At 38.1% G+C, this 18244-nt stretch overlaps 1 protein-coding gene across 1 annotated transcript in view; it reads right to left on the bottom strand.

The window, feature by feature from the left end:
- The window catches only part of prkcaa (protein kinase C, alpha, a), a 142496-nt gene that overhangs the window by 60643 nt on the left and 63609 nt on the right, over positions 1 to 18244 (bottom strand). Inside the window, exons 4-5 of the mRNA XM_030741718.1 lie at positions 6753 to 6864; positions 5570 to 5698 (exon numbers count right to left, since the gene is read on the bottom strand). Of these exons, the coding sequence (XP_030597578.1) occupies positions 5570 to 5698; positions 6753 to 6864 (241 nt within the window). The remainder of the gene's footprint in view (positions 1 to 5569; positions 5699 to 6752; positions 6865 to 18244) is intronic.

The raw sequence follows: 18244 nt of genomic DNA, 5'->3' as shown, positions 1-18244 counted from the left end.
ACCAAAGTCGAGGGCACACCTGTGTACATGCAATATAATCTGTTTCATTATTTTAATGTTTGCAGGGAAGTAATCAGTAATCTGGTTACCCGTATGTGATTCATAGCCGTCAGGTTATCAGAGAGTCAGCCTCTGCAGAGCACCCTCCTACAGTCTGTCTGGAGTCTCCTCTCAGTGTCAGCTGTTTACTGCAGTGTGAGCAGTGTTTTTAACAATGTATGGGCTGAATTATATGTCAGTGGCAAACTATCAGGAGATTATTAGCAATAAAAAATGTTTCTTTCTCCTCTTTGTTACACAAACAAGAAAGCAACTAGTTGGCCTATCCAGAAGTCAGGCAAAAGTATGAAGGGACCCTCTTCATCCAATATATACTAGTTGTAATATTTTATATACTGCCTAGATTGATAGCTCTAAAAGCAAAGCCAATGTTTAGTCACTGATTGAATTATTATGATCAAGGCAGTGAGATTAAGTGTCTCCCAGTGATACTTTTAGAGTCAATTTGCTGAACCCAGTTTGACCTCATTCATTCACGCACAGTAAACAGTAGAAAAACGAAGTATGGTAAAATCCTCTCTATCAACAGACTTTTCCAACTCTGGAAAATTTGCAGAGAATCAATGAACAATAAGCTTGCTGAAAAAACAGGAGCGCGGCTTTCTCAGCACCAAATAACAGAGGAGAGCTGTGTGCAGGAATAAGGAGCAGAAAACAAGGTTAGTGGGTTATGTCTGTCCTTCACCAGAGAAACAGATCTCGTTTTGTCTTCCTCGGCATATTCCTTTCTGCATTTCACTCTAACTGACAAAAGACACTTTAATAGCTCACGCATTTTTCACCAAACTGCACAAATACTTCTCACTGTTTTTGAATGACTCATTTTATTTTTCTTATTATTATTATTATTATTATTATTAATAATAATAAATATACTGAAGTTTATGTATAAGTTTATGTATCTGTTTAAAGCGTAGCTACTTCTCTTGGCATCCATGTCCCTTCCTGTTGAATATTTCAGCTCTGGCTAGCTGAGGAATTGCAAAGAAATTGGAGTAACTCTTCAATCAGAGCACACTGTGGAAGAAGGATTCAGACACTAATCATTATCCACTCAGAGGATATCAAGCTTTCTTTCCCACTTGGCGGCATGTTACATTACTAATTCTGCGCATTCAAACTCTACTGTCATGTTTGACATATGAGATCATTTTTAATTAAGCTGCTGATTTATGGGGCAAATGTATATTAAAAAAACAAAGGATGTCTTTGTGCTCAAAATTGTGAATAAAGGGAGGTGGCATCTATTTTAGAAAAGGCTTCAAAACAAATGTCTTCATTTGAATCAAGGAATTTGAGGGCAAGCCAAAGACCATTTTCCCATAGCTATTACCTCCCATAGCTTTAATGAATCTTTAACATTTCTGGCAGAGACCACAGAGCATGTATTTTAAATACATGTTTATGAAGTTTATGAAGTTTTCAGAAGATTCAAAGATTTATACATTTGAGAGTTTTTTATTGACCTTGGATCAACCTTAACTTCTGTATGCTCTTTGTAGACAAATCACCTATACATCAACTAATTCATACTCACATTACTGCAGAATGATACATAAGAAAATGATGTGGAGTTTACTGTTCCCAGCATCTACACCTTCTTTGTAAACTTTTTGACTGGCTGTAACAGGGCTCTGTTTGGCAGGCCGTCTGCAGGGCATCTACAGCAGCTAATGTAATCAGCGATGCAATCTGGCTTGAGTGGGCTGCAGGCTGGTGCATCAGTTCTACACAAATACACCTACATGCAAATACACACGCACACATACTAGCACCAACACTAACCAGAGATCACATGCAAATTTTAACTCACTGAGCCCACATCAGGAATTTGATATTATGTGCCTGAGAAGGCCAAGAGTCAAATTAAACACTGCGAGAGGTGATAATGGTGGTTTCCTGTTCCTGATGTACACACACGCATCGTGTATTCTTAAACGCACGCAAGTTTCAATTTTGCCTGCATTTCCATAAACAGTACATATAGGTTGTGTGAAAATGTGTGAAACTCTCTACCTCTGAGTTACGCTCACAGTAAACTGTAGCAGTGCGCGTTTCAGCAAAAATGAAAGAAATACTGAAAAAAAAAAAAAAAACGTATATGAAGGAGTTGCAGCCAAAACTGCCAGCAGGATATTATTATTATTTGCCAAATTTGGAGACCGGACGAGACTGAATGTGAAAAAGAGAAGAGTAGAGCAAGAAGCACAATAACTCCACTCTTGAAAGTCTTCAATGAATAAAATAAGCCTAATCTTGGTTATTCCTGTGTGTAGTTGCACTTCGTGTTTTATGTCACTCTTGAACTGTGTTTAAACATTAAAGCATTCCTTTGCATTCAAATGACTAATTATAGCCCTACAATCTCAACGCTTAACCCAAGAGTAACTATTCTACTAATAGTGCCATTGATTTATGTACCCACAAATGACCATCTTTTCCTATTCCCTTTATATTTTTAGCCTGGACAAATGATGACAAGAAATGTAACATCAAGAGACTGAGATATGGAATCAAGAAAATAAACCAAAAAAAAAAAGAGTAAAGTTGTGCTTAGATAATGCTTAGATAAGCACAGAAATGCCACCAATGACATAACCGTGCAATTAATTTTGTTCATCACTCAAAAAAATTGTTCCCTAACATTTGCACCATTTCGCTGCCAGTGCTGACCCTGTTTCTTCTAGTGTTAATTTGATAAGTGAATGTCAGTGAAGTTCAACGGGGACTTGTAATGCACTGACCCCTTTTAGCCAGTTAATTCAGTGATTATGTGTGCCTGCTGTCAACTCCCTGCCATCACTATTGTTCTAGCTAATGTGCTAATGCATCGTTTCAGCCAGGGGATTTACAGCATGCCTTGAAATGCAACACAAAATGGGCTCCTACATGAGAATACACTGCTGGGTTCCATTTTTTTATTATAAACTACACAGTTTGGCAAATGTTCACTGTGCACAGTCCACTATTTTATAACCTTTTATATAAAGAGCTATAAATCAATATTAACCATTCCTCTGCAGTTCTATATTTTGCACAGAATACTATAAAAACTTTTTAAACCTTTCTTTCTTGTACATTTGGCATCATCATCATCATCATCATCGTTGCTTCCTTGAATTGAAGCTGGTACAATCTGTCACTGTTAATAACAGAGTTCTGTTCAGTAATGCACAATCTTGCAGCAATGAACACACCTCCCAGAACTGTTGCATACCGAGCACTGAAGAATCTGCACAGGATCTGTCAGAGTTCATTTTGGGCCACTTTTAGTTGGGAAGAATGTAACAACAAATACATTTGACAGATTATGTATGAAATTATCTCAGCTTAACTACAACAGCTGTTCAGCCATTATTTGCTCTGAAAGGATTATTTATCACTGCACGCAAAGTCAACAATATCAACTGAAATAATTTGTTATTTATAAATGAAAACACTTCATCTACTGTATTTGTATTGGGACATTGGCTAGTCAAGGCATGCACAAGATAAATGAACACAGAAAATATATAAAAACTGGAGATCATCTTGTGACAGGAATACTCTATCTGTATACAGACAGGTATGCAATGGATACACTGTCATTCTGGGATTGTATGCTGTGTTAAACATACACAGACAGAAAGACAGATAGACTGACAGTAAAAAACAACCCCAGCTGCTCTGTGGTACTGTGGTACTGGTACTGAGCTGTAACAGGATGGAGGCAGGGGTGATAAGGTAGGGCATAATAAATGGATATCATATAAGGTCACAAACTTTTGACTTTTTTTTCTTTTTTACAATTCTGTGCTCAGAATATCTCTTCCTGAAACAGCTCGCTGTGTAGAGACAAGTGACATGGTTTTGAGAGATATGAACCCTTTCTCCATTTCCCTTCCTTGAGAATGGCCTCTTACATCCACCCTTCCCCTGAGACCATTTCCGATGAGGCATCAGTGAGCATTAAGTGGATCAACTGAAGGGCCAGATGCGTCTCTCAGATCCTGTCAGGTCTTTTCTGGCCTTTTTTCTATTTCTTAAGGACATAAATTTCAGATACTGTTCATCTGCTGTAGAGATTTTGTCCTCCATTTGTCAAGTTTCTTACAATTTTTAAGGACAGACAGCACACCATGTCAAGCTTTCAGCTAATAGCTCTGTGGGAATCACCTTGTTGGTGAAAAAATACTATTTTATGCCTCTCAATTTTTTATCTTTGAGATTTTGCATAGTTTCAACTAAAATATTACTTGTTTTTGTGACAGGTTGCTAGTGCCTAAAGGTACAGTATAAAATTGGTTCTTTGCTAAGTTGTCTGTTATGTTTTGACACAACACTGGTTCATCCCTTGAGTTAGGTGCCTTTTATGCTCGAAAAGATTCATAGGTCAGTCATAGTTAAGTGGCTTCAGAAAAAAAAATTAAATGTTCAGATACAAGGACTGGACTGAAAATGAGTGAAAAAATGAATGAATCTGCAAGAAAAAACTTTGAAAGACCTTCAGAAATCCTGGAGAATGATTGCTCAAGACTTTTGCACAATACTGTATATTTCTCGCATAGCCTTACTCTTCTTTGGCTGTTAGCATAATGCTAACAAATGGCTGCAAGAAACTGTTTTCCTTTTTAAAAGGTCTATGGAATATGCCAATTAATATATTGCATTAAATAAACACTATTAACAATATATCATTACATCCATTAACAAGCTTAATAGGTGTCTCTTTAAAACCAGAAGCATCAGTGATTAAAATGCCAAGAACAGCCAGTGACATGATCAAGCAGAATAGCCTTCGAGTGAATCATAGTGAGACAAATGATGGTAGAGCCATGACCCTGCTCAGAAACAGCACACTCAGATCCTGTGTCTAATTCTGATTGAACATAAATTAATAAAATCAAGCCTTGAATTTGCTTTGCAGATACAATTCAGTTACATCAGAAAATCCAGCGCACAGAGCAAGTCGTGACTGTTTAAAAAAAGTATCAACACAAGGCCCACGCAGCAGACCACACACCACTGCAGGACTACATATTTGGCTTGGGATTGCCTTCCAAATGTGTCGAAACTGTGAATCGTTTCTTACAGCAGAATGTTAAATGGAAGAAACTTTATCGATCTGTAGGCTTGGGAGCGTACTGATAGCCTATAGTCTCAAGGCCAGCTATACGGCTAGAAGTTAGATTCAGCGCATGAGAAGCAGGCACGGTTAAGGGAGAAATAATGAGGATGGTTCAATTCAGGTAATGGCTGCAGGAATAGACAGTGAATGTGCGTGTGAAAGTGGGCAATCGGGGATTATTGGAAAAAACTGTGAAGTGTTTAGATTGATCCACGTTGCAACTGAATTAGGGCAATAGCGTCTGCAACCAACTATACCTTCATACCCTCTATACCTTCTCATTCGATGTGGAGTGACACATACAGGTCAAGCATCTGACGTAAATATAAATCAGTTCAGATACGTCTCATTTGCATTTTAAGCTCATTTCATGAAGTGTGTACGAAGGGTTATGAGGCCTACCTGTGACTTGCAGCTTATCTCCGCTGACCTCACACTTGAGGTAAACACGCCCCCTCCTTTCAGTGTAATCAGTTCCACACAGGCTGGGCACATTCATAACACACTGCTTATGAACATTCATATCGCAGGCTGGGTGGGACAGAGGAGATATAAGAAATCAGGGAAGAGCACATTTATACATTATGCATCCAGATCCAAATCAAACAAAGGTGACAAAAGGTGAAAAAAAAAGATTGAGGTTTCTTAGAATTGACTGATGAATAAAAGGTAAAAGAAATTAAAAGATAAAGATGCAAAAGACATTACATGAATCATTTGTACATTATATATGATTATATATATTATATAACAGTTTGCTGCCTGTCTTTTAAAAGTGCTGTTTTCATACATATAACTTTTCATGGCTTAATTTCCCATTGGAGTAGGCCAATATAAGAATACCTTCTGTACACAATGTTAAAATTTTTTTTTTGAGACAAAATAAGAAGGTTACGACCCATATTCATGTGTGTGTCAGTTAGCCGAGCTGCTCTTTCATGAATTGGGAACAGTACAGAGTGGTTGCATCATGATGTCATCACGTCAGTAGGTGGAAAAAAAAACGCAAAGAGGCTATGGTGTTAACACGCTCCTTGAGAATATTGTATTGTTTGTACCTCCCTGACACAATCCTGTGTCACAAGTGCTTGAAACTACCAATGTGTAATCTCATTGTGGTATGACTAGAGGTGTGGCTGATCTGCTAAAATATAATATCCACATCTCTATTTATGTTCACCCTGGAGCAATCATTTTGCCTAACTGCTGTTCTGAGTATGTAGCGGATAACACAGGAGCTCATTAAGGCTTTCAGACTTTAATCCACTAACGCAAGATTAAATGGAAGACAACCAAGGATGGAATATTAATAAAGACTCAGAAACGCTTTGATATGAGGCTTATTATGAAGGTGTAGCAAACATAGCCACACAATAAAGAAAGACAATGTGTAATTTTAATGAGTGAAAGTCAGGAGGAGGGGAACAGATCCCCATATGATATTTTTTGAGTTGAGCAATGCTGCAGCTCTAAACTACAGCATAATCAGTGTAGTGCCACACATGTTCGTCTATGAAATCGTTTTTACCCTGGAAAACAGCACTGAATAAATACTGATTTTTACAGATCAAACTTAATTACTCACAGTCACACTTCATGCCCTGGTGGATGAGGCCATACAGCAGAGAGCCACAGTGATCACAGAAGGTCGGGCTCCCATAGGTGTGGATCTTAAACTTATGCTTTGTTCTGGGATCCTGCCAGGTCCAAAAGAAGAAGAAAATACATGGGTTAAAGCTGCTGACTGTCATCTATAAGAACATACTAGACACAAAGAGAGTTATTAATCACAATAAATGTATTCAAAGCAATAAAAGCCAGCTGCAAATTAAATACTGAAACCCTCCTTAAGGGATACCAGTGATACAATAAAGAAATGAGGCTCAAATGACACAGTAGTTAAAATTATACAAACTAAGTTCTCAAAAAGTTGAGACACTGTGTAAAATATAAATAAAAACAGATAATTGTTTTATGATTTATTCACAATAGAACATAGAATGTCAAATGTTTAAACTGAGACGTTTTGTCATTAAAAAAAATATTAGCCCATTTTTAATTTGATGGCAAATGAAACTTGTCTCAAAAAAGGCGGGCCAGGGGCAACAAAAAGCTGGAAAAGTATGTGGTACCAAAAAGAAACATCTAGAGGAACATTTTGCAACTAATTAGGTTCATTGGCAACAGGTCAGTAATATAACTTGGTGTAAAAAGAGTATTTTAGAGTTTCTCAGAAGCAAAGATGGCCAGAGGTTCACAATCTGCAGGAAAAAAAAAATGCATTTACAAATGCAGTGGAACAATTTCAGAATAATATTCATTACTGAGTCTCAACAGACACCAATCACTGGTTATTTTCTGGCACAACCTGAAGTGACAAACCAATCAGTTTGTAACTTTTTTATTAAACTGTTGTTTCTTCCTTAACTACATCAGTAAGTGAGAATGGAGTCATTATTGTTATGGATGGGCTCATAAATCCAAGAGTACCAATGCGAGAAATGCAGCTCAGCTGACTCTCATAATTATCCATGAAACTACACTACAATACATTATTTCTAGAAATAATTACAAATTAAAAGACCCAATAAAAATGTATTATGGGGGAGCACACAATGAAAATCTGTTATAGTCATGAACAGGAGGAAAAACACTCATTCTTGTCTTCCTTTACAGTAACAAAATAGTGTCTATAACAGTGTCGTGTGATTTGTGGGCCTTTTGCTAGCTTTGTAAATTGTTTGTGTGCATATGTATAAGCCTTTCATTCTTTCATTTCATTAAATTTACTTTCATTCATTATTCTTCTATTAAAACTGTTCATTGCTCCAGGCTGTCTACATAAATATTATATCATTCAATGTATGAAAAATATTAGCGTTTAATGGGGAGAATATGATTGCAAAACTGTGTGTAAGGCTGGGTGCTACTGGCTGCAAGAGGCTGATTCACATCTTCATAATATAATCTCAGTTGTAGCATCTGAAAATAAGTCCAGTCCATTTAATAGCCGGTTTTGGTGTAATGCATTTAACAAACTTAATGTCAGTAGAATACTTTCATCACCACCATACAGAGGAATTGGAGATTCCCTCTTTGGAAAACTATAACTAATTGGAAAACTAAAGCCCAAAATGTATGGGTGTATCTCTAAATCTTTTAGAGCATATATATATATATATATATATATATATATATGCACCATGAGGTGAAATGATTCTGAAAAGCCTGAAAGGCTAATGCAAGAAGGTCAGTTAAATACTTGTGCATAACTATCCTAAATACCTTTCAGATTTTTATTTTCACCCAGAGCTCCCTTAGCATGTAAATATTAATGTGATGTAAGCATTTTCAGGCTGTAACGTCATCTGATTTATATTTGCCACATGCTTAAATTCACTTCTTATCATGTAAAATTAAAGCCATCAAGTTAAGATAAATTAAACTCAAGGATATGCCCGAGCAAAGTTTATAAGTGGAAGACTTAAGAATTTTATTTAAATTTTAGATAATGATAAACATCTGAATTAATGAATTAAATTTATGAGTTTAAAAAGCTTAAAGTAATTAGTATGTTTAATGCCGTTAGAGATACAGTAAGACCCTCAAATATCACCACACAGATTTGTTATGAATAATATAAAAACAATGAATGCAATAATAAAAACATTTTATCCATTATGATATGTTGCTAGTATTCTAAGACAGAACAACTATAACATAATTACCAACATCCCATCTATTGCTCTTCATTTGCATTTGTCATTCATGAACACTGGACCACTATTTTGAATTTGCACATCCCGTCTTACCTTTCAAGTAAATGCAGCACCAATCATTTTATCAGAGCCTCATCAACATTCACCCTGCCGGCAACCATTGCAAATTTGGGGAAATTTGGATACTCAAATAAGGGAATGTGTAGAATAAAAGGTAATATTTATACAAGTCAAAACAGGCAGATGTAGGTAGATAAAGTAGAGTTGCCATGGGTAAAATATAAAAAATTTTTAGACCAGTTCAACTAAGCAAAGAAATGGTAATGCAACAATCACAAGTCCATTTCACTCAACACTCCTCTTCAGAACAGAAAATACAGTATCAATTTAAACAAACAGCAGTGGGTGCAAACTCTGCCTTAAGTAAATATCTGCAGGTGTTAAGTAAAGCCTGAGCTCTTTTTCTGTACATGAAGCAGAAACAGTTACCTCCCTGTTTCACATGTCTATGTAGTGAGCAGTAAATGGCAAGAGCCCAGTGCAAACATGAGCATGATGCACAGGGTAAACATATGGTTAGCATATCACTAGTACTGATATAAGATGTAGGGCATGTGATAAGGCACGGATCCCTTTAAATATTAAGACAGCACTCACATACGGTATTTGGGGTAAGCTCCCTGTCACTTGTATACATTCATTCATTTCACACATACAACATGAGGCTTAGGAAGCACTCTCTGCTAGAGAGAACTCTGGAAGACTGCCATTTTTCCAAGCACGCATTCAAAGTGCTTTCCTGCTCATTCTCAACGTGTGCTGTACTGTAAATTTATTTCAGTTAGATTACCCTTTAAGTGGATTTGCATTAATAACACTTTCCAAGCAAGCTTTTATTACATTTTTTTCATTGTATCTATTTGAACACTTATCAATATATTCCCTCGAAGCAGGAAAGCTTCTCTTATCCTATGAAAAAAGTGTCCATCCTGAGAATATCCCCCCTAGCTTTTTATATCATGAAAAATACAGTGTCAAATGTAGAATGAATGAAAAGAGCTTGAACCAGGAGAAATAAATCATCAGTAAAAGGAGACGCATGACCCATATCTCAGTGAGAGCTGACAGTATCACGCAGTGAGGCGCCACATTGATCAATGTCATTTCAGTCAGTTTGACACTGGCCTCTGGACTAATGCAACAGAAACTCATTCAGGTTCCTGGGAGATTGCTTTGCCATTTTCTTGCATGTCAGTCCGCTGAGGCTTTACACCTTCACTGGACTGGGAGAAATGCTTCCTTTTCAGACTTTGCAAAAATAGGTTACACTCCTGTAAGTGCTAAATTTGTGCGGACTTATTTTATATTTATCTAAAATAGCAAATACTGAATTCTGATTAACATGAAAATTACAAGTGAAAGGGTTCATTTAAGCTTGTTTTGTTGTGCTTTTTCACATCTATCAGACACTGAGCAATTTAATTCTTTATATTTATTATGGAAAATCACAGTTTGGTAAGTTTGATCTAAACGTCTGTCATCTAGAGTGACTAACTTTGGGGTAACTAACACCTCACGGGCACAGCAAACATTAACAAAATTAAGCAAGTATGGAGAAATTAAGAATGCAGCGGGATGTAAAATACAATATAAATCATTGACTGCAAATCTGAAACAGAAGCTTTGTAACCTCGACAACATACACATTCAAATTATACATCATACAATCATATAATCAATCTGTTCTCTTTCAAAATCTCCTGCAAAGTTACTGTTTTCATATAATTACAAACTTATATATACTTAGTAACCCTCACCACGCTGACTAGGTTAGCCAAGGACACACAAGCATAACAGAGGGGTTGACAGACACAAATGGAGAGACAGAGAGCGAGAGACAGGGAGCGAGAGAGAGAGAGACTCCACTTGCAGTACTCACATTCACCCACACACAGTTGATCCTGTAGGATAATCCTCTTGTTTTCACCCCTTTGCTTTATTCCCTCATCTACGGCATGAATGAGTGATGGCAACTAGGACAAACATTGGGCTGCAGATGAATCATGTATTTTCACATCAGCTTTTCAAGGGTGAGCCATGGCTTAATGTTCCCAGATAATGGAAAACACTCAAAACAAAAAAAAAAGACAAATGATTACAGGTTACTACTTTGTACCAGGGAGCCAGCAGGTTAAAGACTGTTTAATGACCAATCCAACCACATCAAGCATTTGTTCCTCCATTTCTAGAAAGGTTTAGAGCTGCACTGAATGAAAATGGTTTAGGAAAGTGGTAAACCAGGGCTACAGATAGCACATTTGCAAAGTGAAGATGTGTTGCTTTATCTACGTGTCATTTAATTCACTGACTGAAAATTGCTTTTATAATTATTTTATATATACAAAAGATCAAAAATTAGAAACAAAAGACATCAACTGCAACTGCAACCAAACCATAAGCTGTGCAAAACTGAACTTTGGGCTAACATCCTCACAACTCCATGCTCTTACAGTAATAGTAACCTAATATTAAGCTACTAGTGTTAGCTTACTATTTAACACGCAAGGTAAAGTATCACTGGGGAGGGATTGTTATCAATCTTGAAGGTATTTTTTTAATAACCCCCCCCAAAAAAGTGATTTAATTAGCACTTCATAAGTTATTACAATATTGAGAAGGAAATTAGTGTGCACTAAATTTCATGTAGATAAAGTATATCCAGTAGATCAAGTCTACACAAGATTTCAAGGCAAAAGTTAGGATAAGTAAATGGAAAACACTTTCATTCCTAGGACCAAATCAAAGTGCAAGGATAATGGATAAATGATGCTGACGGTTATGTGTCATGGTTCTGTCCTGTTGGTTATTATTGTTTACATATTGATTTCTGGTTCCCCAGTGCCTTGTGTGTCAAGTCTGTGTGGTTATCCTGTTCGTGTTATTTCCTATTTTATTTTGGTAGTGTCTTGTTTCTTGTGAAGTGTTCAGTTTTGCTTCCCCCAGTCTTGTTAGTATGATTCTGTCCACCTGTTTTCTCCAGCTGACTCCTGTTGTCCCTTGTCAGTCCCCGTGTATATACTGTCTGCATTTGCCTGGTTCCCTGTTGCGTCATCATCATTGTGTTCCTGCTGTGTGTGTGCTTCTCTGTCCATGAGTGAGTTTCTGTTTTGCAGCAATAAAGCTGAGAGTTTTGGTGTTTAATTTTGCCTCTGGAGTCGGCATTTTTGGGGTACAACTCTGCCTGCCACAGCAGTTCATGACATTATGTGCTGTAAATAAATATATATCTGATGTTGAACTACTTGTAGCTAAACACATAAGCCAAAACAGACTTTTATCAGCATCCAGCCTGGTACGTTTACACTGTCTGCTGTGCTTGATTTGCAAAGTTCCATTTAAACATTCCCTAGTGCGAGCTGTAATGGTGCAGAAAATGAAACCTGTAAATGAGTGTACCTGACTACACATCACTGCACACAGTAGGCTGTCCATTAACACATTCTTTCTGAGAGCAGCAGGATAGATGGGTTTACCCCTGTGGCTTCTATCCCCTATTACAGCCTAATTGGGTCTTAATGGGAAATTCAAGACAGACTGGGTGGCGCTGCCTTGCTAGAACAGTAAGGGAAGCAGAGTGTTAACACTGAATGCTCAGTCATTAGGTTCAACACAAGATAATGGCAGCCCACAACCAGGTATGTGTTGAATGGATGATGTAGTACAGAGGATGCCCCTTGGTAATATGAGGGCCAACAGGATTTCCCAGCTGTCCTATGCAAAGACAGGCATTTTATATCAGCAGAAATGAATTAGACTCATATTATTGTTGGAGTCAGCTTCACAACCACCACGGACATTTACACCTCTGGACGCAGGAAAAGGGCCACCTGCATCCTGCATGCTCATGTGTGTATGTATATAATGACAATAAAGAATCCGTGAATCCTTATTCTCTGATTAAAAGTTTAGCTAGTATTATTTCCACTTTGGTATGCTCAATCCCGCAAGCCATTAAGGGAAATGTCGGCACAGCTTGTGATGTGTGCATCAGTGGAGCTGTTGAAAAAAGCATGGGCATGATTTGAGAGTCTCTTAAAAATAAATCAACAGACAAAGACAATTATTTTAACATCGGCTTCATTCTTTCTTTAAAGGAGAAGGTGCATGAATATTAACAGAGCATGTAAAAGACACTTTTATGTTATTAATCCAAGCTTTAAATCAAAAGCCAGTTTTTCCTATTCTATGTACTCTGAGGTGTGCTTTCATTTTATTAAATCAGTGTTCTGCTTTGGTATAACCTCTTTAATATCTTTAAAAAAAAAAACATTTTAGCATTTGCCCTTTAGTAGTTCCAGGCAGATTTGCATATACGAGGCCATGGATAAAAAAAGACACAGAGCAGAGGGCTGATCAAAAGACTCAAAGCAGCCAAGAGATAGTAATGAAAACAGAAGCACGGGGGGTCAGCAGTGTGATGTCGGCTAATTAGCTAGGCTCTCCAATCCAGCTTGATTAGCAAGCAGGACGGCAACCAGCTCCTCTTAATGAACAGCTTGGCAGGGTGAAGCTGAACAGGGGCTTCCCGGCAGGAGGGGAAGGGGTGGGCAGAAGTGGATGATGTTAAAGACTAGGGTCATCCTCCACTCTCCACCTATGTTACCAACATGGGTGACTGATGTCAAAGTATTGAGAGTCCAGCATCAAACTCTTACTCCCTCCCTCCATCATTACAGTACTATAAATAAAACCTTATTCTACTCTCAGTGTGCAGAGTAAATATTAAGGCTTCAGAAGAAACAGAAATGTAAACACTGCATAACTAAGGCAAACTCTAGAAAGTGCATCCAGGCTGTGGGTGAGGGCATGTGCAACAAAATTTGCACACTTTGCATTATGTCAGATCACACAGGAAACCGAGCAACATAAAGCACTGTACAATAGTCTTGCGTCACACCTCATTTCATTATTTTTGCTTCCAAGGAGCTAAACTTTCCTGCTTTTTTAAAGTGTCCTTGAGCAATAGTTCTACAGGCTTTCTGAAGGTCTTTCAGTTTTTCTTTTGACACTGGCTGCTTTTTCACTCATTTTCAGTCCAGTCCTTGTACCTGAACATTTTTGAAGGCTTTCTTTTTTCTTTTTTGAACCACTAAACACTCACCTATAAATCAAGCATTAAAAGGCACCTAATCCAAGGGATGAAGACTAGATGACATGTCACAGATTTTTTTTTTTTTAATATGTACATACAGTGCAGTGGGAACGAGTCTGACTGCTGTCGGGATGAAGAACCTACAACAGCACTCTGTCTTACACAGTAACTGTAACAGCCAACTGCTGAAGGAGCTGCTCTGCTCTGGGCCTTCACAGTCTCATGCAGGGGGTGAGATGTGTTGTCCATAATAGAGATTACTTCTTCTATGGAGTCTAGGGGACTGGTCAGGACGTAGCTGGCACTCTTCACCAGTCTATTGGGTTGTTTCTTGTCCCTCTCTGTGCTGCCACCTCCCCACCAGACAACTGCATAAAAGACTGCAGAGGCTATCACCATGTCATAAACGGTAACGTCCTGCACACCCCAAAGGACCTCAGCCTGACCAGCAGATGGAGCTGACTCTGGCCCTTCTTGTACGAGCTTAAATGTTATCTCACTAGTCCAGTTTACTATTAAGTGTCCACAACCTTGATGTCCAAACCATGGATGTTCACTGGTGTGATGGGTGTTTCTCCAGAAATCAACCACTATCTCCTTTGTCTTACTGGTGTTGGTGTTGATATAGTTGAGTTCACAACAGATGAAGAAAACAGTGATGATCTTCCTATACTCCAGATCATGGAATGATATCTAAAGTCTGATGCGCAGAGGGTAAAAGGAGAGCACACTGTCCCCTGAGGGCCCCCATGTGCTGCATACCACTACCTCAGACACACATTCCTAAACCTTCACGTACTGTGGTCAGCTGGTGTGGTAGTTTGGTAGATTGTCCATCCAGTAAGGTGTTGGTCGACTCCTGCTCCTTCCAGCTTCTCCCTCAACAGTGCCAGTTGAACTGTATTGAAAGCACTGAAAAAGTCAAAAAACATGACCCACACACTGCTTTCAGTACTCTCCAGGTGCGACAGTGAGCTGTGCAGGAGCTAAATGACTGCATTCTGAAATCGTCTTCAGCCCTCTCCAAGTTCCCCTGCTGTTGCTCCAGTTTCCTCCTGTTGCTGTCCTTGCCCTGCCTTATTCTCTATTTCAGTTCCTTTCAGACTCTCCTCAGATCTTCTTTGTGCACTGATCTAAAAACCCTCTTCTGTAGGATCATCTTGACAGAGAACAGAACAAAAGAGACCTAGCATTCAAAGAAGAGTTTTGAATATCCTTCAAGAAGTCTCGAGAACTATTGTTGAAGCCTACTTAAAGAAATTACAAGAACACTTGGCTAAGAGAGTTCAAGCCGTGTTGAAGAAAAAGGTGGCTATACCAAATAATGGCTTTCAAGCTTGTTAGAATTGCCTTTTTCTTTGCACGTTTCAATAAATTGTTGCACCTATTTCTCCTTTTCCTAGCAAAACACATGGAAATGTCAGGTGAGTCAAGACTGTTGCACTGTACTGTATTTATCTGCAAATCAAAAATACGGACATTATTAATGTATGTATTATACAAGGCGACAGGAATTTAATGTCATTAGTTTTAGCTTGCCCTTTATGTACTCTACATGAGAAAGGCGATTCAGAAAACCAAGTAAAGCAGGTTTCTGTAATCTTTTTTCAAATACATGAGAAATCATGGTCCTGATATTTAATAACTCATGTTACTGCAAAAGTAGGACTCTAATTCGGTCACTTAAATGCATGTTGACACACTGAGTTCAAGACTAAGTGCTTCCTAGTATCTGACCGGGCAATATTCTCACATCCGATGCAGCAGCCAGTAAAAAGAGAGATGCTGCAATCCACAATGAAACTGCAATATGCTTGTAATTCAGAATCAGTTTCAGGCAATGAAAAAAACAGCTATTCATAATCAAAACGAGACTGATGGTTTTATTCTTTTTATTTAGTTGCATGGAAAAATATGGACTGTGCAATCATCAAAGAGGCTGTGTAGTTAATGCAGCCCGACTGTATCCCACAGAGTCAAAAGAGATCCACCTGGTGTGACATTTGCAGCCAGCAAGGAGGATTGGAATGAAATGAGACACACAGATCGTGAGCGCCCATCTTTCCCCTTTCGGACTGAAAAAGAAAAATTCTTGATAATATTTAGCATCTGATGACTACTGAACACTGTTAAGTTCTCTCAGCTCTAGTTCCTCAGTCACTCAACTAACAGCGTACCCTCACCGAAGGATAACATTTGAATTGGAGGTGGCAGTACGCTCCTCCCTTATCCAATTTTTTGAGCCATCCTCACCTCTTCTGGTCTGTGTCAAATGATTATGTTAAAAAAAAAAGATGAGAATTAATATTGCTTAACTTACTTTTTACTGTAATCTTTCGGTGATTCTACTAATGCTGTCCGTAGTCTACAGTTAAATGCGTGTTGAATTAATCTATTGTGATTTAAGAAGCAATTACTTTAATGTGTTGAACTGAGATATTTTGGTTAATTTCCGACTCTCTTGTTGTCTGCCCCACTCCTGTAACTCATTTTCAAAAAGTCATTGTCAGAGCGCTTTCACAACACGATAATGACATACAATCAAGACAAGCAGTCTTTATTACTGTGTCACCTAATTCTGTCACTGTTATTATTGTAGCCCTTCAACTTTTAATTATATTTCACATAATATTAATCACCTCCTCACCTAAAAAAAAAAAAAAAAAAAATCCTACTGTATTAGAAAAACTGTGACAGTCGCTCATTACACTCAAAAAATGGAACAAGACACCCCGGTGTTTAAAATACTTAAAGCATAACATAAAGGATGATTATGAGCAATTACAGCCATTACTTTCTTTCCCCAAAATGTAAACACAACCACAAACTTTATAAACACACAATTTCTAATGAATAGAACTCAGTGGTTACGAAGGTGTGGAGAGGTTTTGACGAGAACAAAAGGAAGCTATCACTTATCCAGACAACAGACTAGACAAGGTTACTATTTCTGGGCCATAAATCACCACCCTGACTCCTCTTGGCCTTTCACTAAGCTGCTCAGTGCTGAGAGGGAGGGCAGGTTGCCACTGCAGCTCAGAGGGGGTTTTCCTCACCGTGTGCTATCTGTTAACACATCTTTCTGCTCACAAAGCTAGTAATAACAGCTTTTTTTTTTTAACTTGTCTGAACCCAAGTTGCCTTTCTGACAGGATTTAAATTACTGACACCTACAGTATCACAGTGCTGTTCTCTTAGCACCACCACCACTACTACTACTACTGCTGCTATTTTTATGGACAGGCTTTACAATATGTCATTAAGTTTTCACATCTTCCGGAACTTGTTTGCTAAACTTCAAAATGTGCCTTTGTTCCATCATCATGTAACAGAGATCTGATCCCATCATGCAGAGTCACTGTTTCGCTCTCTTTTTTTAAATATCTGTTTTGTTGATATCTGTTTTTGATGTCTTCTGATCATTTAGTATCTCAGAGAATCATAGCGAGAAAAACTGAGGTGTCTCATGTGGTATACCTCAGTGGTTTACTCAGGGTCTGTATCAGCTCAATCTCTACATGCGGCCCCTTGTTGAGTTCATTAATGCAATACATAAAAGACATTTTCATATAGATGTGTGCCTTTTCAACAATAGAAAAAAACAGATAATACCATGCATCAGTTTAGTGCAACCATCCCATTTGTTCACTTGTTGACTGATACTCATGCAACAAAGTACAGTACTTTGCAAAATAAAAATAAATAAAACTGTTGCCACTGAAGGTAGAAACAACATTGTCGAGTACAACCAGGCTACGAAGGAGGACATGCTAGCAGCTGGTGATGCCAAATGTAAACAAATGAGCCCACGAGCACAACTGGAACACTCACTAGTTGCTGGAACACTCACTAAAATGTAGAGGGGAACAGCTGCCTAGGCTACTTTTGTGCTTACAGTTGACTTGGGTTGTGTCACTCCAAGGTGGTGCTGCAGGCACCTTGTTTCAGTTCCAGATTCACACTTTAAATTAGGAAGTGTGTCATCAATAGCTGTGACTGGAGCCTAAATAAAATGAAATTTGGCAAAAAAAAAAAAAGTCAAAATTGTGACCTGAACTTTCGCCATGCTCTAAAGCCAGAATGTTTCTCTTCACCATACCACTCAAAATGAATTACCTACTTAACTATGAAGTACTTCAAAAAAAAAAAAAAAAACTCATTGGGACAGGTAGGTCTTTGTAAGTCCCCTGCTGCAAATCAGATATT

The sequence above is a fragment of the Archocentrus centrarchus genome, chromosome 1, assembly GCF_007364275.1.
Source record: "Archocentrus centrarchus isolate MPI-CPG fArcCen1 chromosome 1, fArcCen1, whole genome shotgun sequence".
Lineage (NCBI taxonomy): Eukaryota > Metazoa > Chordata > Actinopteri > Cichliformes > Cichlidae > Archocentrus > Archocentrus centrarchus.
This window is presented reverse-complemented; position numbering and strand designations above follow the sequence as displayed.